The sequence below is a fragment of the Leucopleurus acutus genome, assembly GCF_964270905.1.
Source record: "Leucopleurus acutus genome assembly, chromosome: 4".
Classification (NCBI taxonomy): Eukaryota; Metazoa; Chordata; class Mammalia; order Artiodactyla; family Delphinidae; genus Leucopleurus; species Leucopleurus acutus.
In genome coordinates, this window is record NC_139146.1 from 111,991,929 (window position 1) to 112,016,044 (window position 24,116).

At 38.9% G+C, this 24,116-nt stretch overlaps 2 protein-coding genes across 9 annotated transcripts in view; one reads left to right on the forward strand and one right to left on the reverse strand.

Moving 5' to 3' along the window:
* SEPTIN11 (septin 11) overlaps positions 1 to 6,843 on the forward strand; it is a 118,341-nt gene extending 111,498 nt beyond the window's left edge. For 6 of the 8 annotated variants that reach the window (XM_082837608.1, XM_082837610.1, XM_082837607.1 and 3 more), the window contains one exon: positions 1,524 to 2,091. In XM_082837608.1, the coding sequence (XP_082693734.1) occupies positions 1,524 to 1,539 (16 nt within the window). In that variant the 3' untranslated portion in view covers positions 1,540 to 2,091. Of the gene's footprint in view, positions 1 to 1,523; positions 2,093 to 6,740 lie in introns of those variants that run through there. The other 2 variants (XM_082837604.1, XM_082837603.1) reach the window with 2 other exon arrangements.
* A 6,428-nt stretch (positions 6,844 to 13,271) lies between these two features.
* The window catches only part of CCNI (cyclin I), a 32,330-nt gene continuing 21,485 nt past the window's right edge, over positions 13,272 to 24,116 (reverse strand). Inside the window, 4 exon segments of the mRNA XM_082837617.1 lie at positions 13,272 to 14,840; positions 20,859 to 21,089; positions 21,391 to 21,531; positions 21,674 to 21,748. Coding sequence (XP_082693743.1) covers positions 14,397 to 14,840; positions 20,859 to 21,089; positions 21,391 to 21,531; positions 21,674 to 21,748 — 891 coding nt within the window. The 3' untranslated portion in view covers positions 13,272 to 14,396.

Genomic DNA, 24,116 nt, shown 5'->3' on the forward strand with positions numbered 1-24,116 from the left:
ATAATGCATTTCACGTTTATGTGAAGTGTGTGCGAATTCTATTTTAGCCTTATTTATACATTCTCATTTATTATTAATGGAATTAGACTTAATTTGGTGAGCAGCAGTCACCAGATTTTGTGCCTGACGAGGGCGCGTACTTTTCGGTAACTTCTATGTTCTTAAGCTTTTCCAGACTTTCCCATTTGAACAGTGAAAGCAGTTGCCAGTTGGAGGCCTGAAGTGTCAAAGTTTAAAAAAATAAAATCACTTCCCTTGCTGCCAGTGGAGAGTTTTGGTTAGAGAGGACCACAGACAGACAGTAGTCAGGGTAACCAGAACAGTACTTGGAAAATAAATGCGAGGCTCTTTCCTCCTCGTGTAGCTGGAGGAGAGGCTGGAGTCATCACACTCGTCGCTTAGGAGCTGCTCCAGGGAGAGAGTTTAAAAAGAGATGCGTATTGATTCACCTGCCATGCTTCCACCTCAGAGCTTCACTTCGTTTTTCTAATAGTTTCAAATTCCGTTTTTTTCTATTCTAATGACACGCTCCCTCTTTAACGTAGGTAAGGCTTTGTACTTCTCCTTGACCTGTTAGTGGCATGAGAGCATATAACATTTCCTAAGATTACAGACAAGGTAGACTAACCCTGGCACTGCCATTAGCTGGACCCCCGCTTCCTGCCATCTCTGGCCACCAAGTCACTTTCCTTGTTTGCGGCTACACCTCAGTGGTGGGAGTGCCTGAGGGTAAGTTGTTTGGTAGTTGTTCAGTGTTCATCTTTTCTGAAAACTTTGCACAGTTGCCAGCGCCAGCAGTTTGTTGGTTAAGATGAATCCATTCCAAAAACAAAGTTTTAAAAATCTGTCATTTTAAAACGGTACCTGGCATCTGATAACTATAGTTTACACAATCATCCACTCATCTTTTCTTTTTTAAAATAATATTTTGATTCTTCCGAAGGAATGAAGTTGCATGTTTTGGACTTGCCTCAAATTAGACATGTGAATCTTGGACTTGGCACTGCTTTATACCTAGGAGGGGGAAGGCTCCGGGCTTTGCTTTAGCTGTAACCGTATAATGATTGTCCTTTTTTTTTTTTTCCCTCCCAAGTAGATTAATAGCATGTCCTCCATCCACTATATTCCAATCCCCAAGTTAATTGCTGAAAGACATTTATTGTATATTCAGTACCGATGTGATACCCAAATCTAATAGATAATGGTTTTGTGTTATTTGAGAAGATGAAAGTCAAACAGCAAATCCTTTCACTAGAACATGTAGTGGTTTCAAGAAGTCACTCATGAATTCTGAATTACCTGCAAGTGGAAACTAACCACGTGTTCTTTAATTCAATATTAAAATTTTGCTTTTGCTTGTCATGTAGAATAGCTTACTCAGATTTTTGGTTTTAATTTCTGTCAATTCCATAATCATTGCATGAGCATTCACCATCACCAAATGCTGGTGCTGGCACTCCTAATTTTCCTTCTTTTAATTTATTATTATTTCTAACTTTTTTGTTTTGTTTTTTAACTTGCAGTGCAAGCTTCACATAAAGCCTGGCAAGCCAAGGATGGTCCGCATTCACCTGCTTTTGCAGTAATATTGTATCTCTGCCATCTGTGTCCTTTTATTTTGTTTTATTTTTATTTTTTTCCCTGTCCCAGACACCATATAACTATTAACTCATTTTGCTGAATGTTGTTTGGTGGTGGAAAATGATAGAACAAGGGGATAACAGCAAAAGCTGTGTGCAGCCGGACTTTGTTTCTGGAAAGCAAATGATTTGCCTTTTATGCCTGTTCAGAGTGGCAGCAGGAAGCATGCCTGTTCTGTTACTTTTATGTTGCTTTGGACCAAGGGAAGGAGGCTAAATTGCTACATGTACGTCTGACAGGAAAACTTTTCACCGCCTCAGCAGCTGACTATAAACCTGAATAGCCATGACAACTTGCTCTCCTTGATTATTCGTCTCCATGACGCAAAAGGCCCTGAACTCCCTCTGTCTCTTTTCCACACCTGCCCCGAACCAAGGTAGCTTTGTATGTAGGCAGAACGGTGGGTAAGCTTTACCTGACTTTCACCCTTGCGTGGATTTTTTTTATTACTATAACAACATCATTTGGCCTGGGTTGTGGGTCTGTTCAGACTGACTGTCTCCTCTTATGGCTTTAAAAATGTGTCTGAACCCCTGTGTCTCGAATCCTGGCCAAGTGGGGTTGTAATAAGAAAATGATGAGTCTGTTCCCTTGTATCAGGGCAACCATGGCCCTCTCACAGATCATACAACCTTGTTTAGTAGAAGAATCTTCTACTAAGGATGACGGGCTTTCCACAACCTGCCTACTACTTACAAGATCCAGTCTTTTCATAAACACACCTAAATCTGCTCTCAGTAGGCTGAGAGAGGAGGGCCTAATGACTGACTCCAGGGTATCGAGTGCTTCTAATAACAGTTTTCAATAATTATGAGGAGAAATTTTCCAGCAATATTTAAAATAGAAAATCTGTTATAAACTGTATCATCTGCAGCACAAGTTTGAGGAGGCCTTGTCAACTTAAGGTAGAAGTGGGAAGGAACATAATATAAACCCACAAGTCAAGAAAGCAGAAATTCAGCTTCACATCCAGTTTCCTTGCATAGTCTCTTTTTGATATTTGCAGGAAAGGCATGATGGAATAGAACAGCTGGTGTTTCAAATCCACTTGTCTTGAAGGAATTTCCTCACCTTTTCCTTCACGAAGACTAGCTCTACCTGCTCTTTGCGTTTAAGGCCCCAGTGCCCCGTCAACAAGGGTTAGGACTTAACCATATGGCAGGACATAGACTACATGCCAAATTTGTATAGAAAAGGGCATATCTAATTTCTTTTCTGTACTTTTCCTTTTTGAGGCTTATCCTTTCATTTCCTCGATTTTTTTCCCCCTCTAATAACAAGGTACTCGCAGCTTTCTCTCTAACTCCGTAGTCTCCTGTTTCTTACTTGAAAGAATAACATTTCTCATGAACCTGATACTTCACCTCTGCATTTTCCTTTTGGCCTTCACTAGTCATACGTTAATCAAATAGGATAGAATACACACACACTTACACACACTTTTTTTTTTTTTTAATAAGTCTCTAGTTGATTCCAATGAAGACTTTTTTCCCTTCTCTTTATCCTCAACCACACTATTATGGGACAGAAGGAATGGTCATCCATGAACTGATTTAGGCTTAATTAGGCAAAGTAAGAAATCAGTTTCATGGAAGCCGAAACTAAGCTGGGATACAAACTGCAAACCAGAAGCAGCAACAGTGATATAAAGACAGGCTTAGGAGCTACTGGACCAATGTTTTTGTTTTTGCTTTTGCTTTTTTAATGATTCTAGTCTGAAGCTGGCTATCAGGCAGCATGCTGATTCTAACCATGGGCCGAGTTTGCTCAGATGCTGTGCACCAGACAGAAGCTTGAATACTTGTGTTGTATGCTTGTTCCAGCCATTGCTTGTGTGAGCATTTTCATGCCTTGTAACAGGAAATACACTTCTAAATTCTAAAAATGCATCACTTTAAAATTTTCATTTTACGTGCATCACTAAAGCCTTTTTAAAGTGAGCCTAGCCACGAAAGGCATCCAGCTGACTTTTTGATTCCAAGATTGTTGATTGATTGGATTGATTTTTCTTTTCCCATTAAATTAAATTTTTCACAGAAAAATAAATCATGTGGAGAGTCAGGGAATAAAAAGTCAAAGAAAACATATAAAAGCTTTTTTAAAAAATGCATTGCTTCTGAACTTTTTTCTGCCCCTGCTCCCTGGCCCTGTTTGGTTTGTTATTGCTGCCCTCTCTTCTTTCTGTATCTGTGCCTTTTTTCACAGTAGTCCTTGGCTCTGCACGGAATAAATGATACCCTCAAATCTAATTGGATGTGCTTTCGCCTTTGCATGTAAGTACGGCAGTAAAAAACCTTTGAGACCTTTCTGACTTTTAAAAATTAGAGAAACAAATGGGATAGATGGATTTTTTTTTCCCTGGAGGGGGGTAGGGAGGTATTGGTTTGAGGAGTCTTTGTTTTTTTAAAAAACAAACAAACAAAAAACCTAAATATATTTTAAATGGCTCACATTTATATCTTTTTTACAAGAAACACAGAGATTTGACTTTTCCTTGATATCCGTGTGCAAGTCAGAAATTACTAACCCCAGTCTGTTCTACACAGCATTGTGGGTTCATTGGATATTAGAGGGTCCTTGGTTTTTGGGTTTTTTTTTTTTTTTGGTTTTCAGTGTTTCATTTTTTTTTCTAGGTTTTTTGGTTTGGTTTGGTGTTTTTTGTTTTTTGACTGCACCGCGCGGCTTGTGGGATATTAGTTCCCTGACCAGGGACTGAACCTGTGTCCTCGGCAGTGAGAGCGCGAAGTCCTAACCACTGGACTGCCAGGGAATTCCCAGAGGGTCCTTGGTTCTGACTGTGTAAGTAAAGTTAGAATGAGAAACTACTACCTTCCACTAGAGAAAAAGCAAGAGGAAAATTTTTTTTTATGCTAGGCTCCCTTTATGATTGCTTAATTTTTGGTGATCTTGGTTTAATGGTCTTTCCCTTGTGCTAACTACTGGCAGGGAGCACCTTTTTTTTTTTTTTTTTTTGGTGAGCTCTTGCTGGCCTCTCCCCACATCTTTTGTTCAACCATAATGACCATCTTTTTGCTTCTTCTGGACTTTAGATGCCCATAACAGTTGTTAAGTATGGTAGGATGTGATGGAAAAGCACTTAGGAGAATTTACTGGCAGTTTAGAGACTATGTTTTCCCAACTTAAGGCTCTTTATTAATTGGTCAAGGTTTTGTCCAGAAAGGTCACCTCAACCAGGGGAACATTTAACAAAATGCTGGGCACAGGTTACTCACCTTCCTCCTCTGCTTTGTGATCTCACCAGCAGTAACACTTCATATCTTGTGCACCTCACAAAGACTCGGTTTCCTCACTTTCTTTGACATATCCATAAGTGTTTCATATACAAACTGTTGAATCGGGTTTTTCAGCTGTTACCAACCCATGTCATACTGTCTCTGTGTGGTCCTACCAAAACTGTCCATTCAGATCCCTTTGCTTTCCCATTTGCAAGTGTCTGAAGTTGTCAAGTCTCAGCTTCCAGAAGTCTCGGTTCCATTGACAGGATACATATGTGATGACTCTTTAGGGGAAATGATGACGTACAAAGTCTAGATTGTATGTAGGTATGAAGGGAATTTTTAAAATAAGTTGAAGATTAAGCTGTGAACAGCATTAGAACTTTGTCTATTTCTTAATTTTAAAATATGCTGATATGCCTTAAACTGTAGTTGTAGATCATTGTCATTTTGCTGTTTGAAAATAACCAATGTGTTTTTAAAACTGTTATGTAATCTACTTTCAGTGTTAATGCAGAATTGTCATATATGTAAACTGCATGTTAGACACTTGTCTTTTTTAAAAAACTAAAATAATTGTATTAATGTGAAGCATATCATTTTTTCAAGTATGAAAGTAATCACTTAGCAAACTTGCTTGGTAATTTGGTGTCTGTTAAGGTAGGAGAGTGGCGGACAGGTAATCTATGCATATATCACTAGTGCCAAGACATAAAGTGGGGGAAAATATATTTTTACCCAAACATTGTGTGCCCTTTTGTGAGTTCTTTTTAGTCACTGTTTGACATGCAAATGTACACATGCTTATAATATTGGATAAAAGAAATAGGGATGAAAGAGTCTCGTGTTTTCCTACCTTGTCTGGACTTCAAATGCTACGATCTGGGCAGCACCAGCTCCTCCAAGATGCTTGCCACGTGATGTCCTGTATGTCATATTACTGTCTCTGCCACCCTTTCTCCCGGACTCCCGTCCCCTTCCACCCTGACTAGCGCCCCACTGCCCCAGCCGAGGCGTCCTCTTCTTCCCCGGCCTCCGGTGCTGGTGCTGCAGCTCACCCCCCCCCAGCTGGGCTTGAGGAAGTCATCCCTTTACTGACACACTGCTGTTCTTTCACAGTTTGTTGTAGAGAAGCTCCTATTTTTTTTTTTTCAGCCTTTTAAGAATCAAATTTGAATCTGAACCTTTCTTTTTTCTCTTCTGTAGCTTCTTCTTTATGTAACCATCCTGTTGACAAGCCCTACTCTCTCCTAATGGACATAGAGCATTAGAAGAGCAGGAGCTGTCTGTTCACACGTGTTGGGGAAGAGTTACCTCATTTCCACCATCGCCTCCTATTCTTTTAAAGTCTGGGTCAAATATTGCACTGCTGTTTGTATTTGTCAATGTCTGTTTACAAACCACTGCCCATAGTGGTTACTTAAGTGACTTATCACCACCAAAAACAGTAATACCTAATACTACTACTTAAAAGGAAATTGAGTGAAACAGAGAACTTGGGCCAAAACCCAAGGTAGCCCTGTGTTGGGATCCTCTTGCTTAGCTGTCATGTTCTTGAAGCTGCTGACACAAGAACTCACGGACTGAAGACAGCATGGACCCTAATCTGAGGGTCCACAGACTTGATCTCATGTTAACTCCAGACCTCTGTCCCATGAGTGACATTCTGAACAGCCCGATCAGGACCCTCTACCGTCAATCAGGTCATAAGATCGGGGCAACAATTTTCCTTCCTTTTGTTAGCTTTGTGGGTTGTTTTGAAGTTTGGGATTTTTTTTCTAAACATTTGATACTGCATGAACAAAGATGGCTGCATTTTTTTAATTTGGAGTGTTCTATTGATACAATGTTTTTATTTTTCAGCTGACCGTCTGCCTCTTGAGAGAGAGAAGTGGGCATCCTTCCTTTAAATTCAGGAACCATTGTTGTTTTATTTGACTCTTTTTCTGTTACCTGCACCCCTCATCTAAGTTTTCGGGGTTTGGGATTCTGTTTTGGAAAAAAAAAATTTTCCTACTTAGCCAGTTCTGTTTTATGTATTGGTTATTCAAACTTAGTTTTGGTATCAAAATTATGCCAATTTTAAGCTCAAGGGAAATTTAAATGAAGTTTTAAGTCACAGAATTCTGTTTAAGATGCTCTCCTCATCTCAGATACAACAACAAAATCCCTGTGCTGTCACTGGGATTTTGACCTACAAGTCTTAATCATGTTTAAAATGTGCCAGTGTTAGGTAGATGACTTTTCTGCCTCTGGGACTCAATTTATATTTAAAGGTACCTTAAAATAACTTTCTGGCCCATCCCTGCCTTTTTATTTATTGCGAAGCTCTTCTTTACCTTGTGTCCAGTTTTTGTGTCCTGGACCATGGAAACAAACCCCCGACAAGTACATATCCTGTCCCAGACAACAGCAACAGTGACTTAACGTTGGTTCTGATCAGGTGGCTTACTCCACTGTGTCTGCAAAAAAAAAAAAAAAAAATCTGGAAATCACTTAAAATACACCCACATGCAAACACACACACTTCTGCCAGTTGAGTCTGTGAGTTCTAATGCTGACTCGTTTGTGACAGGCTACTTTATTAGCAGCCACCTCTTAGGCGCAGTTTTTGTAGTCAAGGTACAATTTTCAAATTCATTTCTATTTTAAGGCATGAACACGCATTTTAAGTTACCTTTTCATTTCATTACTTGTCAATAGTCTGCTTATTTCCATCATTCTTTAGCCCCATAGTAGGTGGATATTGGTGGCGTGAATTGCATTTGGTAAAGATCTTAAGAGTGTTCCCTTGTATTTAAGAATGGTAACATATGCTTCTGTTGAAAGGTGAAATGATGAAGCAACAGTCCCTGCTTCTTGAATCATTTGATTCTTGGAAGAGGTTATTTAGACCAATTGGAGGAGCTTGCTGGCAAGGGGCCTTCTTTACTTAGAAAGACACTATTATTAAATGCAATAAAATCAGGTTCATCTGAGCCATTAAATGATTAAAATATAAGAGTCAAGAGCCATCCCCTCCATACTACAGTGTAATCTGTAAGGACAGAAATTTGCTAATGATGTGACCGCTGGTTTGCGGGTGGATGGTGGGTATCAACTCCTTAACTGATGCTACAGCATGACATACTGTCAGGTTTGTAAGCTAAACACGAACATCCTATTGTGTGAAACCACTGTGATTACTAAGTACAACAATTGGATTTATTTTTAAACTCCTTTTAATATTTTAATATCAACTTTACCCTATCACTCATATTTTAAAAGTAAATTCTGCATCAGATTGTAAAGACATTTTTTGGGCAATATTTAAAAAGCAAATTAGGCAGTATTTTTTTGTTTGTTTAAGTAGAGAAATGTGTTATCTACTTCTGTTATTCCCTTTTTAATCTTCATGTTGGAGGAAGTGTAATGGTAATCATCTTAATGGGAGGGGCGAGGGAACTGGCTATTACACACAGGTTGGCCTCTGTTCAGTTATCTAGGGAAAGTGGATGACAGACACCACTGGTCAAGTACACAGCTATCCTCCATTGATTTGGCATTTTACTTAAGGTGGTTCCTTTTCTCAAATGTTGATAAAACTGGTAGGTTCTCAAGTTCTCTTGGCTGACCAACTAAGAGATACGAATAATAAAAACTACTCGTTTATCTCAAGCTAGATTGTTGGAAAGCAGGGAGAACTGAGCCATCTGAACCTATTTCCATTGGTGATAGGCTTTTTATTTTTTCATACAGTCTTTAAAACAAAAACCTTACTTGACTTCAGATACAGACTCGGCCTTATTGCTGAAAAGTGAGTGTAGTCTAGATGGTCTACTTGAGATAGGCACAGCACACGTATAAAGGAGAGACCTGATCTGAATTAGTATGTGCTGAGCTGGGTCAGATAAAATTAGGTCATCTTCCCAATAGGCTTGACCATACTTTTCCCCATCAACTGTACCTAAACGTCCTTCTTAGTTATTTTGGTTATTTTTCTGCCTATCATTGTCCCAGCTCATGGGTAAAAGTTCTGGATATCTGAAAAACTAAGTACATAATTTTCACTGTATTTAAATGACATTTCTATGCAAAACCTTTTGCTTTGCAGATGACTGTCATCTTTCCACCCTGGAGATTGACAGTGTTGGCAATGTGGCTCATTTTGAAGATCCTTGTACTTGAATCCTTAAGACCATGGTATTTAGTCCTTGAGAATGATACCATCTGGCTTTCAGATCAATCTCTAGCAAACAACTGGCACCCTCAGGGCTGGTGTAGAGGTTGCATGTGTTAATCTAAAAAGACTAATTGCGAGCCTCGGTATCTGCTCACCTCGCTTTCCAACCTTCCTATTCTGACAGGTAGCTGTTTACAAATGAGATCTTTTGGTTGTTAGTGGAACATCGTGGGAGGTACAGATGAAGACTTCACATCTGCCTCAAATCAGTTATTTGCATGCTGTGAGTTGAATGGCATTTCAGTCCACTATGGAAACTTCCTTTCAAAATCATGGCACCTAGATCAGAGGAGGCAGAGGCTATTATCACAAGGTTGGTCCCTGTCAAAAAGAAAACTTGTGTATGGTGGGGAGGGTGCAGAATAACATTCCACGAAGAACTCTGCTTAACCATGCCTTCTCTGCACGGTGCGTTGAGAATACTGAAGAGTTGCAGTTCTAGCTCTCCTTGCCCTTTATTTATATCCATCCATCTTTCCCACACACACCCCCCCGCCCAGTACTTTTTTTTATTCTATATACTGCACCAGGCCTACATTAGGTACTGTGGATGTAGCCACGCACTATGAATTGCATGTCTCTCTGCATACCTCAAACACAGCAAATTCTGGGGGTAAACAGAAAAGGTAAGCCCTTTCTATGCTAAATTGTGAGAGAGTGTATTCTGAAAAGCAAAACCCACCTCCACCCCCAATTGCTTTTCAGTGGTTTCTTTCTTAAGGTTGCCCTTCTTTCTGGAGTGTTCTCTTGCTAACAAAATAAGCTGTTTCTGAGAATGAGAAACCAGTTGACTGGGCCTATGCTTTTCTACACTGCCCTACTGTTGTGTAACACAATAAGGTCAACAGTTTTGGCATCTGATCTGCTATGAAGGTTGTACTTCAAGAGTCAAGAGAAATGGAGAGGTTCAGCCTCCTGGAAACTTCAACACTAGTGTTTTGTGCTCTCTTCAGATTTCTCTATCTGATAAGACGTTCTTGGTTACCTCTCATGACACCTTTTCAATAATCAAGAGATGGCCCAGGGAGAGTTATGTCTGTGTGCTACACATGGGTCTTACATCATAAAAACCACTGCAGATGGTCCCTGACTTAAGATGGTTTGACTCACAATTCTTTGGTTTTATGATAGTGTGAAAGTGATGTGCATTGAGTAGAATTTGGATCTTTTCCTGGGCTAGCAGTACGCAGTTTGGATGCTCATTTCGCTGGGCAGTGGCAGCGAGCTGCAGCTCCCAGTCAGCCAATGCAATCACAAGGGTAAACAACGGATACACTTAGAAGCATTGTTTTTCAATTCAGTATTCAATAAATTCCACAGAATATTCAATACTTTATTATAGAACAGACTTTGTGTTAAATGATTTTGCCCAACTGTAAGGTTACTGTAAGTGTTCTGAGCACATCTGAGGTAGACTAGGCTAAGCTGTGATGTTCAGTAGGTTAGATGCATTAAATGCATTTTCGACTTAAGGATATTTTCAACTTACGATGAGTTTATCAGGATGTAACCGCACTGTAAATAAAGGAAGGTCTGTAAACTCATCAGTATGGTGAGGGAAAGCTTTCATTTTAACTCCTTAATGCAAGCTGTGCTACAAAGCCTGTACTTCATCTTTTCTGTCCTAATGATTGGTCAGATCCAGCTCAAAATGAAAGCAGCAAGCTTTTGGGAGTTGGCTATTTTCAAGTATTCTCAATTCGAAGTTATCTTGCAGGACCAAACAATGAACGAGTATTAGGATTTTTAATTTGCAAAACTTTTTTTTTTTTTTGGTACGAGACATACTTAGCCACCATCTGTCCCAAAACATGGCAGATATTGCTAATTTCCCTCAGTCCCACACGCACAGGCCTCCTATGGCTTACGTGATGTGAACTTGTAACTGCAAATGATGCTGATGCATTGCTTAGCAACAAGAGGTGAGCGCTCAACTGCTCATTCCCACACAGTAAGCCCAGTTTCTCCCTAAAACTTAAAAAGATGTTCTATTTTTTCTAAAAGCACCATCTAGTGGCCAAAGCTCAAAACATTATAAATGAGCATAGGAGACATTCTCCTGTTAACACAGTTTAAAGACTAGTTTCAACAATTTTGGAGGCTTTAGAAATAACAATTACATGTTAGACAAAACGTCATATCTCAAAGCTTTATCCTTTGTATTTGGTAAGTCAGAAATTGAACCTTGTTAAAAATTCTTGGCTATGTGGACAATTCTCTAATCTTCAACCTGCTGTGTCCCAGGAGGGTTGTGAAGAAAGACACCTGGCACAGTATCTTCCCTTTCCAGTTGGAAATGTACAAACTACCTTAAGGATGAAGATAACAAGGCTCCCCGTTATGCCTGCTGAGCGTCAGTGGCTTTAACCACATTGTGCTGTTTCGGGCAGTGATGTTCAAGGACAACTTACTTTCTTGTTTCAGGAACTCCAAAGGAGTGAATTAGAAATCCTGAAAATCCAGGTATGTAAAGAGAATAGACAGGACATACGTACGTGTTGGTTCTAACAACATAGGAGAAAAGAAAGAATACTTCTTCGGGGGCAGACGCCAATGTCTTAACTCCCTCAGTGGCAGGACTGTAGGCTCCGATTCTCATCAGCTTGGCCAAGTGAGGAGCTACGCTATAGCTTCTTTCAGAGCCGAAGGCATGGTGTCAGGAACATTTCTGACAAATCAGTTGTATCAGTCTTTTTAAGTGGCATTTGAGAGCACTCTCCTTTCCCAGCCCTCCCCTCCACACTAATGTAAGACATCATCTGCAGAACATTCAGTTCTCCACAGTAACGAACTTCAACCCTGAAAGACAAGTAATTGTTCGGCTACTCCTAGTAAGAGCTTCAAGAGCTAGAGCATGCACTTTCACTTCTGCTGAGTGGAGGATTAGAGAATAACTAATTTCTCCCATCATGTTTATCCCCTTGCCTTTGCAGAGCCTTTGTGGAATAACAGGTTTTCTCACCACCAGGAGGCACCAGGCAATCGTGATCCATAAAGCTCGAGTTTCCAAATCTTGGAAGAGAGTAATTGTGGTGTGATGCCAAGATTTAAGACAGGTATCTTGGGACAGGCTAATGAGAATAGTTTCTGATAAAACAGGATCTAATTGAACAGTAGGAACATTCTTAATGAAAAGTTCCACACTGTTCAAGAATGTTCTGCTTTTTTCTGTCTCAGTCCGTGAGTTCAGGCCCCAGAGAGCCAAAGTTCTCCAAGAGCTCATGGTAGCGCAGGTCTCTGGGACAGTGGCAGGGAGATGTAACTGAAAGGGTGCTCAGGAGGGGCTGGTCTCCAAAGTACTATCATTTAACTGATCTATGGGTTAAATAAGCTTTGAGGCATGAGACCTAGCAGCAGCCCAACCATTCCAATTCAGTTTCCCATGAAAATACTTTTTTCCAAACGGACTTACCATCCATTTTTGATTAGAAAGCCTCAAGATCAAGAAATTAAAATATTATTTCTAACTTGTGTACCATCTGTATGTAGCAACTGGACCACAAATGAAATATTCTGATTCTAGACTCAACTTTATCCCTAGCTTTCTACATAACAAAAATGTTCCTCATTTGTTAAGTGGAAGTGGGCAGGGGGTTACGTAGCATTTATTTTAATGATGAACATTTGTAGTTGTGGACTTCCTGGAGCTCCCACAATTCAGGAGAATTAAGAAACAGAACCAGATGAAGAGTAGGATAAGTGGGATTCTTTTTTTTTATGTGTATCTGCAAAGCCAGCCTCATGCTGTCTTCACCCCAAAAATAGTTCATTCTTCTATATTCCTTCTCACTCCCTGTACTTACTTACACGTAAGTTTCCCCCTTGACTGGACTACAGCAGGTAGCCAGCCCTACCATAAAAGAATTTAAAAGTCAAATGTTGACCGGAGAATACTCTTGCTCTGCTAAACCAGAACAAAATCAGTGGCTTAAAAGTGACAGGTTATCTAGATATGGGTCTGTGTCTGCCCTCACAGTTCCTTAAGCTAAGAATTTACTGTTTGGAAGGTCACAGTCCACCATGTCAAAACCTAAACTCAGTCACATTTAAATCCCCCCCTTTCTTCATGTTTTATTTTCTGCAAGCATATTAGGATTTTTATCATCTTCCGTAGTTGAAATAGCAGTGCCTAACTAATCAAGAACTTGCACTTCTTCACAAGCAGGAAAAAAAGAGATAAAAAGGTTAAGGACAACTTTTATTGCTACCAATCAGTACATGGTTCTGACTGCAGTACCTTCTTCAGGCTGCACAGGGAGCTCAGGACCCAGAAGTCATGAAGAGAATACAGGTAGGCTGGGGAGGCAGGGGGATTAACTTTTATCAAGTAAATCCTAATAGCTTAACATAAAACTAGGGTACTGAATTCAGTTATTACATGTTACAGACCCAAATCATAGAGCTGCCCCAACATCTAGACAGTCTCTCCTACTGATTATAAATGAGTGAACTGAACAGTTTTTTTTAATCTAATTTTAGTCGTTACATGTTTCTTTGGTGAGCACCTGGATATATTAACTTTATCACAAATTCTATTATACAAATGTCAAAAATGCTTCCAACAAATCTTAAGAGTGTCCTAATCACATGCCACTTTTAAGCTTCAATTTAAGATAAAAATAAAAATATTTTGTTTCCAAACTCTAGAAATTGAAAGGAGACAAACAAAAACCAACATGGTAATGGGAGTCCTTTTTCTGTTACCAACTCTGATTCACAGGCAATTTTGAAGTACCTTTTTCAGATTAAGCTGAATTTGAATCATGGATTATAAACATGGCTGTCACTGAAATAATTTGTTCACTAAATTGCTAAAAATAAATCTTCAGGGTTTCCTCATCAGTGGAAGTCAGGCTATAGGTCAACATGCATAAAATTCATTTAGTATTCAAAGAAGCAGCAAGCAAAAGCAAGAGGAAAATTAAATCAGGATTCTGGGACAAGGTTTGCTAGCTAGGAATTTTGGAACTTTAAAAAAGAAAAAACACTGAACGTGAATTTCTGACACAGGGTAATCTACATTACATTTTAGCAGAGAAAAGGGTGGAACTGACAAACACTACAAAGAAATTTTTTACTTAAAAATTTTTTGATCTTGAATTTTACACTTTTTTTTGGTCTTTAAGTGCTTAAATAATGTTGAATTATAATTAGCCATACAAGTCAACAGGTTTTTTTTCTGGCTCATTTCGAATCAGCCTGGTAAGGTATATACCTTTATACAGCCTATCCTGTTTTCCATGTTCCCATTCCCACAGTAGTCTACCTTAGTTTGCACTTGAAGGTAACACCTGGAGCTACATGACAGAAACAGGCTGCAAAGGTGGACAAGGGGAAGTATGTCCCTCTTGCCTCGATAAATCAGTGCCACACACAGAACCCACATTTTCTGAAGCATTATCTTCATTATAGAGCCGTTTGATCCCATCATAGAAGTCGTCCACTTCCATTTCCTCTACTTTGCGTTTAGCAGAGGTATGCTTGCACCCACTGGCAGCTGGGAGATGATGGTAGAAGGCTGCTGTACCTCTGACTGGCACTTCTGGTTTGCTGTTGTCCTTGGAGAAATCTGGGCCTGGGGCAGAGGAGGGATGTAATCTGAACACTCCTTTGTCACAGGTCACCAGGGTGTGCTTGAGGGGACGGTAGACATAAACGGAATTTAGAGGCAGGGAAGACTGCAGAGTAGAAAGGTGATGTGCCACAAGCTCCCGACAGTGGATCAACTGGGAGCTATCCATCTGAGCCCGGGGGAAAGAAAACACAAAGTTGATAATTAATATAGGCTGTCTGTCGTCTTTGCTGGCCACTTTTTCTCCCCGTGCCCTCTGCCCCCCAAGATTTCTCTCCCCACATCTTTTACCTCAAACTCGTCTACTCCTCCAGCCTACCTATCATTTTTAGAAATTGTGTCCAAATCTGTATTTGTATTATAAACTTCTTTGGAACTTGAATTCTTTATTTGCAATTGTATGCTGTACATCTTCATGAAAGCTGAAATTATTCTCTTTTGTTCACTGCTATATATTCCAACATATGCTGTTCAGGCTATCTCCCCTGTCTAGAAGGCCTTTCACCCTACCCTCCTTTTCTCTTCCAACCTCCTTAGTGAAGACCAAGGTACAGATAAACATAAAATCCATTAAGCATTTAAAGAAGCAGACAGAGGCAAGAAAAAATTTAAATAAGGGATGGGGAAAGGCTGACTAAGAATTTTGAACAACTTAAGTATTATTTTGTTTTTAAAACAGTAAATGGGAACCTTTGACAAGTTATATTTTTGTAGAAAACAGCAGAATTGACAACAATAAGAAAAAACGTTCTTGCTAATGTTTTTAATCTGGGAGTTTCACTAATTCCTTCTTATCCTTCAGGATAATTCAGGTATCAGTCCTTTTTGAAGCCACCCTTGACTCCCCTTAACCCCCCGACAAACCCAAATTTCAGGCTCATCTGTTTTTGTATCAACCTGTCATCATACTTACTACACTGTATTACAATAATCTATTTAACCATTTAAGCTTTTCTACTATAGACTACAAGATCCCAAGAGGTAGGCACTGTATCATGTTTTTTTTTGGTTTTTTTGTTGTTGTTGTTGTTGTACGGGGGCCTCTCACTGTTGTGGCCTCTCCCATTGCGGAGCACAGGCTCCGGACGCGCAGGCTCAGCGGCTATGGCTCACGGGCCCAGCCGCTCCGCGGCAGGTGGGATCTTCCCGGACCGGGGCACAAACCTGTGTCCCCTGCATCGGCAGGCGGACTCTCAACCACTGCGCCACCAGGGGAGCCCTCATATTCATTTTTATTCCCTAAGTTTCGAGCACCACTGACTGTACCTGGAAGGCCTTCAAAATCTTACTTGTGATAGAGAGTCCAATTAGTTGCTCTTTGCCTTACTTTCCCTGCAATTATAGCTCTAGTCAGAATTCCTCTGGCAACATATATTTCTCCCTATTCAAATTTCTTTAGCGGCACCCCAAGTGCCTGCCGGAAATAATCTAACCTCTTTAGCTTGGTATTAAGAAGGCTCTCCACAATCTGACCCAGCCTTATTTCCTCCTACCATATCCCAATTTGTGCCCTACATACCTGCCTAACAGGCCTGCTCTCTACTCTGCACAAATCTTGCCCTTTCTTACTTTACCCTTGCTCATCCTGTTTCTACACGTTGAAACCGTATTACGTATTCCTTCCAGGTCTGGCTAACTGATGCCACCTCCAGGAAGCCTGTCCTGACTATTTAACTATCGGGGATCACTTTCCAGTCTTATACATTCTTTATATAATCAATTCTTATTCATACCTATAAAACCTGTAGCACACAGCATGACTTCGCAATACCACAGAGAAAATAAAGGAAAATAACATGCTCTGCAAGAACATATTTGGTGACAAAATTATTTTTATCTCTAAATATACTCATTACTTGTTACCCAGGTCAGTGGAAAGGAAGACAAAAGGCTGGTGTTAGTCATCACATAGTACAAAGGTAAAAATGTCTGCAGAAACTATACCTGAAAATGACCATTTTTAATATCTACTATTTTGTTCACTAATTTTTTTCCCCTAGTTTGAAAGGCACTAGATAACACCCTAACAAACAGGTAAGATATTATTAACTAGTATTAGAATTTCTTTTCCTCTCTTAAAAACAATGGAACAAAGCACACAGGATAGGGATGGGGCTTCAAAGTTCTTTAAGGCAACTGGTACTCTAGGCCAGGTACCACGCTTCTTCAAAAAGCCTACAAAAGAGAGGTAACAGAAAAAAAGACAGAAATTGGGAAGTGAAAAGAAGGCTACAGGGTAAAAATTATTATAAGTATACCTAGGTTTAATGAACTGTTCTTTAACAAATGAATGATACTCAATGGCCTAGAAAAGTAAAAATATCACAAATATTCTAATGCCTTGGTCACTGGGCATAGTATCACAGAAGAATCCTGAAGAAGGACATGTATTTCAAGTAAAAGGAAGACTATTTATGTCATTATAAACTTCCTCTGTGAAAATAGTAAATAGGGAGTTCTATTTATAGGTGAGGACTGGCAGAAAACGGGGCTGGAAAGACAATGAAGATTATGCAAACCAATACCATCTAATGAACTCTACTTCCACCCAAGTCAAGTCCTTTGTCTAAAATAATGCATCAAAATAAATTTCTTCTAATCTACTACAACCTAAATTTGTTCTAAGAAAAAAAATAATATGGTCCTCATTGAGACGCAGTGGAGGAAACAAAATAAGCACACATATTGGAATTGCTGCAACTTTAGACAACAGACAAGTCCTCTAATGAAATTGTTATAAAAAGATTTAAAATGAACTTGTTCTGATTGCAGAGTGTCAAGAGAACATTTAACTATCTCCCCAAATTCAAATACGGTAACCATTTTAAAGCATCCCCTGCAACAACAAACAAAACTATAATATAGCTCACCAAGGAGGTAGGTAAATAGCATTGAAAGTTTACAGAGCAGACATCCAAATAGGTTACTGATGGGAAGAGGGGATCAGAACAGCATGATGTAATTGGTTCAGATGGACCCATAAGGGTCAATGGACAGCATAAAGCACTGAAAATACCGTGCAGTGCAGTAAGTAGTCTGACTTTAAGCACCTTTAAGAAGAACTAGAAGACCCTGGTGGGGAAGGTCTGCTTCCTTAACTCCATACTCTAATTTTAAACTACACCACAGCAGAAACATCTACTTTGACTAGTGCCTGAGTAGGGTCTAGGAAGACCACCACACTAATCTGGGTAGATTTAACATCCTGAGATAATCAAGGTGGACCACGTCAGTCAGAAAGAGGAGAACATGAGTATAGCCACAGAAGCAGAGCAATGAGAGAAGGGGTAAGAGGGTTAGCTATCCCAGGATGATGAGCAACAACAGGGAGCAAAAGAGATGAGGGGTGGTGGTCGGGGCGGTGGACTGGGGAGTGAGAGGACAGGGAGGGACAAGAGGAAGCTTGCCTTTCAAACCAGGGAACACTCACTGTACTTCGTCTGAAGTCCAGAGGGAACATAGGCAGAGTTGGGCCCCCTCACAGCATGAGATGTCTATGATGGACCACTAAGCAGTCCTCTCAAACCAGGACCCTGGGAAACATGTCAGAAGTAATTCCAGCATGATCTTACCATCTGATGCAAGAATTTTCTAAACTAGAACCAGAAATCCAGGAGAAACATCTGATATTACTATGGCCTTGTCATGGGTCTAATTACAAAGATATTAGACTTGGTGTTCATACATGAACACAGGTGAACTTAGCAAAAGGTAAAAATGTCTGAGTCTTAAAGAATAAGGAGCCACTCAGATTTGGGCCACGAGGGTTTCAGAGAATTGCTAAAACCAAGTCTCAAAATCTCTGAAGTTCTGTGACCTTACTCGTTTTAAACTGTCTTCCTTATTATAACTTGACTATTACATGAAGCAGAGACTTTTTAGAATCACTGTATCCCCAATGCCTTGATCACAGATTTCTCAATAAATGTCTGTGGAATATAACTATATACATATACAAGAGAAAGGAACAGTGGTTTTCAAACTATGTCCAAATAGCTTATGAAAGGGAAGAGGCCATGTTATATAGGACTGCATCTGATAGGCCTGTGCCCCAAACACACATTACAAAGTAATACTTTACTACTTAGGATTTTGGGATTGTGTGTGTACAAGATTTTGTTGGGGGTGAGGGAAGGGTTCCAGTTCTAAAGGAAACTCTTAAAACCACTGGACTAGAATCTTCAAGGTTTCTGTGGTACAGAAAAAGCACTGGTTTTTTTTTTAGTTTTCTTTGCTACTAAGTTCTGTGTGTCTCTGAGAAAGTCCCAAGTTCCCTGGACTGCAGCTATAAAATAAAGGAGTTGAATGATATGATTTCTAAGAAGGTTCCTTCAAATTCCAAGCTTATAATAATAATACTTGGGGAAAACAGTTTCAGTGAACACTTTCTTCTAGCACCAGAAGACTTATGAAAGAGAATAAGCAGATTCTCTAGTGTTCTTCAGTAGAGAACAAGCCCTCAAAGCTACAGAATATACATGCTATTTACATTCTTACTATTTATGCTTCGAAGCCTGTCCTTTCTCTGTGACAGTAACTCTTCATATAGCAAATTTTCTCTGTACTAGATTGGAAACAGGCACAGAGACCAAGTCATGGAGGCGTTTAGAAATATGTCCTTTGTTCCAATAAAAAGATGAAAAATGTAGGAGGTAGGATGTTCTCTTTATGTCCCTTCCCCTCCTTCTGCAGTCTAATGTAAAAGATTAATATTCAACTTCATTTTCCAACACTCTAGGTAGGCAAAGTAAATGTTCTGTGCTACACTATTCACTTATGTGGTAGTTTATGTTAGTTTCTAAAAATTCTCACTAAACAGTAACTATCTCCTTGGGTTTATTTTCATTATAGCATTTATTTCAATGCAAAGAAGCACTTCTCAATTATTTTAATCTAACACATGCAATTAAAAGAACATAAAGGAGAAATAGCCTTTGTTACACTACCATCCTGTTTCCCAGGGATACAGAACAAGCTGAGCCACGCTAAGAACAGTGGAACAAGACACATATAAGAGGAACGGAGCTCTAGTTGATATATTGATGTGACCATCATCATCATTCTTTTTACGAAAAGACTCTCAGCCCTTCTCTGCTCACAAACTAGGGCATGATATTCTCAGCTGAGAGGTTGCACTGGTATACCTTACATGTCTGGGTCTGCTAACTTTTATAGCTCATATCTATAAAATCGTCAACTATAACTATCTTACAAACACCAAATTCAAGTATTCTCTTTTCTTTTGTAGAATTATAAGTTTTATTAGCTCAATAACTGCAGCCCTTTGCTCAAGTTAGTTCTTTTTACATTACAAAATGTTTTTAAGCTCAGAATTTAACAGACTCTGCTCTAAATAACACTCAATGAAACAAATCAGAATAACTACTGCCAAATGAGAATAAATAGGGACATATATATTTAAAAGGAAAGTAGGTTCATAAGTCTTTTATGGACCCAGTTGGCCGAGGAGTATGGTTTGCAGCAGATCTAAGCTTGTAGGTTCTATTTGGTGACATGAATAGAAGCAATAAGGATTCTCTCCAAGTTGCTGCTAACATACAGCACCATTACTAATTTTTCATTTGAATGAGAATTTTCTCCACTAAACTTTCACTTTTTATATAGACAGTTGAAAAAAATTTAACTGACTGCTAACATTTTGTATCAATTTGCAGATACAAGTTATTAACCAATCTTAAGCAAGAGTGAGAACTACCAGGACTTCAGAAAGTCCTGGAACTTCAGGAATATAGTTTCTATTTGCCAAATACTTCCCTCTCTAGCCAACAATAAATTATCTGCTTGTCTAAAAAAGTAACTTCTTGCAATTTATGTTCTTGACTTTTATAAAATGAGTAAGTCAGAAGTACTATAATGAAACCTACAAATATAGCTAGGAATGTTCTTCATACAAAACTAATGGAGAATATATTATCAAGAATCTTACTTTTAAAGTAATCTAGAAGGGATGAAAAGAATCAAGAAAATACTATCTGAGCTTTAAAAAAGGAAAAAAAGACATCTAACACATAAATTTAAAGTGTGTAAAACTATACTCTACTCTTAAAAATGAGTTGCCATTACAAGATTAAAATGTCTCTTAGTTTTATAACTATCTGCTAACCCTATGTATCCCAATAGGAGAAAAAATTTAAAATGAACACTATTTAATTAGACTGACACCTACCTGTGCTTTCTGAAGCAGTTCAATTGTAAGAGGAAGCCAATCAGGAATGAGTTTCTCCATTTCCAAACTAACCATGGCCAGGGCAAGCATGGATCCTTTGAATTGCAGAAGTTGGCTGCAGGCCATACAGTGAAGTAATTGCTTGGTAAGGACTGCCAAATGTTGAGATGGGCTCAGTTTGGGCAAACTAAAAAGTAACTGAGGCCTAGTTGACACTGCAATGGCATGGAACTAAAAAAAAAAAAAAAAAATCACAAGATCATCATTCTAGTTTTACTCAAATGTCTAGATAAGCTATATACAGAAACTGATGTAACCTCAGGTATTACTCAATTTCTAAGTTTGCAATTTTAGCTTCAATGATTTGACATACACCCCAATTTCTCATTTTTCCTTGGCTAATTGCAATAATTTTCCTTTTCCTAAAAATCAGAACAACAACAAAAAAAATGAGTGGGCAATCTACTTTTCAAGTTACTGAAATAGGACTACACATTCAAATAAGAAACTAAAAGATTTCAGGTATATTTACAATGTGAAGAAAATCCAATGGTGTGGCTGTGTGAAGATCCCAATTCAACTTATCCAGAATAATTCTCTCCATCCTCAGAATTTCAGATGAAGAACATCCACAGAAACTATCTCTTGCCAACACCTTCAGTACTGGTATTCTCTATCCAAAGCAAAGGGGGATGGGGCAGGAGGACAGGACAGAAAAAAATAAACTCATTTTTCAGTTTTTGTTTTGGTAAACAGAAAATAAAAGGATAATTTCAAAAAAGAGACATGACTAATCTTTAAAGGAAAATATTTACCTCATCTTCCTCAACAGTCTTGGCAGCTAGGAAAAAACAGCTGATTGCAATACAACTCAGGTATTTTGGGTGGGCCTAAAATGGGGAAGAGAGAAAAAGCAACTTCAGTGATTCTTCAAAAAGTTGAGTTAAAAGTATGCACACAATTCTATGGAATTCAATTAATCTGATTCCTACGCATTTTTTTTAAATTAATTTATTTATGGCTGTGTTGGGTCTTCGTTTCTGTGCGAGGGCTTTCTCTAGTTGTGGCGAGCAGGGGGGCACTCTTCATCGCAGCGCGCAGGCCTCTCACTATTGCGGCCTCTCTTGTTGCGGAGCACCGGCTCCAGATGCGCAGGCTCAGTAACTGTAGCTCACGGGCCCAGCTGCGCCGCGGCATGTGGGGTCTTCCCAGACCAGGGCTCGAATCCGTGTCCCCTGCATTGGCAGGCAGATTCTCAAGCACTGCGCCACCAGGGAAGCCCCCCTACCCACTGCTTTCTAGATCAGAGCTAACTTTTAACTTCATAACCTCAGCCTTATACTCTATGGAAATACTAAGACCATTCCATTGTTGGAAGTTCAACCAGTGCTAGTTAGCCAAAGTTAATTTCTATCCAGCAGAGATGAGCTTGATTTTACAAGACATTTTTTTATTTAATAAAATTCCCCAAATTAAAAATATATTTGTATATTTTTTAAGCTAGTTTTATTCTCTTTGCCTGTTATATCAGTTAGATTAACATACTAGGTGTTAGGGGAATTAAAGAGAAAGAAGGGAAAATAAAATAAAGGCTATTAATATATTTCACATGCTTTAAAAAATTATAGGATGCTAGCAGATGAAATTTTCTAATTAAATGTTCACCCAAAAAATTATATATTCAAGATCCACGATAAGAATGAAAGGCTCCTAAATATATACAGAACCAATTAGTGGGGAAAAAACCTTTCTTGGGTTTGACACCCATAGGAGGGCTTGAATTTGCCTATTTTCCTTACCTATAATGAGTAGGCACACTTTCTACATCATTGGTAGAATAGGGTTTGCCAACCCAGCATCAGAATCCAATTTTAAATAATCAGGACAGGGATTTCCCCGGTGATCCAATGGTTAGGATTTGGTGCTTTCACTGTCATGGCCTGGGTTCAATCCCTGGTCAGGGTACTAAATCCCGCAGTTGCTCGGTGCAGCCAAATAAATAACCATGATAATTTAGTCCAATTATATTGAATGACACAGAGATAAGTTATATAACACAAAGAAAACCTGTTTCAACATTTATTTTATACCTAAATATTACATTCCCATGAAGGCTTGGGGAAGGCTTCTGATGACCAGAGTATGGCCTTGATTAATTACTTAATAAACATGCCAACTAATGACCATTGTGCCTCAGTATAAGTGGCAGACTGTCTAGGAATCTTCCAATTCTCTGCCCGTATGAGAAATAAAGCTAGTTCAATACTATCAATGTTTTTAAATAATCATTAATATTAATCAGAATATTACTGTTTAGAAAGCACTGCCATAAATATATCTTCTTTTACAGATGAAAAAACAGTCTCAGAGGTTAATGGACACCACACAAGTGATATAGAAAGTGAAGTCAGATCTTGTTGCTAAGACAGTTTTCCAGGTTCCCTTATTTCTCCATGTACACAACATATCAAAACCATATCCCTGAGGTAATCAGAGTTCATTACAAAGAAAAGAGTCCAACAGTTAACAACTTTGGGTAGGAAATGCAACCCCCAAATCAAGGGCACCAATAATAAATTTAGTACTGAAATGAATCCCAACAGCAAATATGTGGGGGTGTGTTTTTTAAACAAACAGTAGTTCTCAATCCTGGATGTATACCAGAATCATCTATGTAGTTATTGTTTATTGCAATACAGATGTCCAGATCTCACCTACTAGAGATTCAGATTCAGTATGTCTGGGATAGGGCTCGAGGTCTATTATTTTTAAAGAATTTCATAGTACCTTCTTCTGCACAGCTGGGATTGAGGTTCCATTCACTGTTGTAGCCCTTTAATGGTCTGCTTTAAGCACCTTTAAACTATGAATACATTTTAGATGAATTGTTTCAATATAGATTAACCATATCTAAGTATCTGATGCTAGTAGTATGATAGGACCCATTAAATAAGCGATATGAAAGAAATGATATTTTATTTGGCAAAATTCTCTAATTGTTCCAAAAACTTCCCCTAAATCTGTTTAAAATGTTTAATAATAAGGCCAGTAAAAATCTTCTCTATGATAGAAGCTACAACAAGTCCATTAAAATTTTTGAGGAATATACAACCCAAGAAACGACACTAACCTCAAACGCATCTTTCTCTGTGAAAGGGAGATTAGCTACAGTAGGGGACTAGGGAGAAGGGAGGGGGACTTGATGCTGAGATAAATGTAGGCATCTCAGATAACCCAGACTTCAGGCAATTAGTGTCA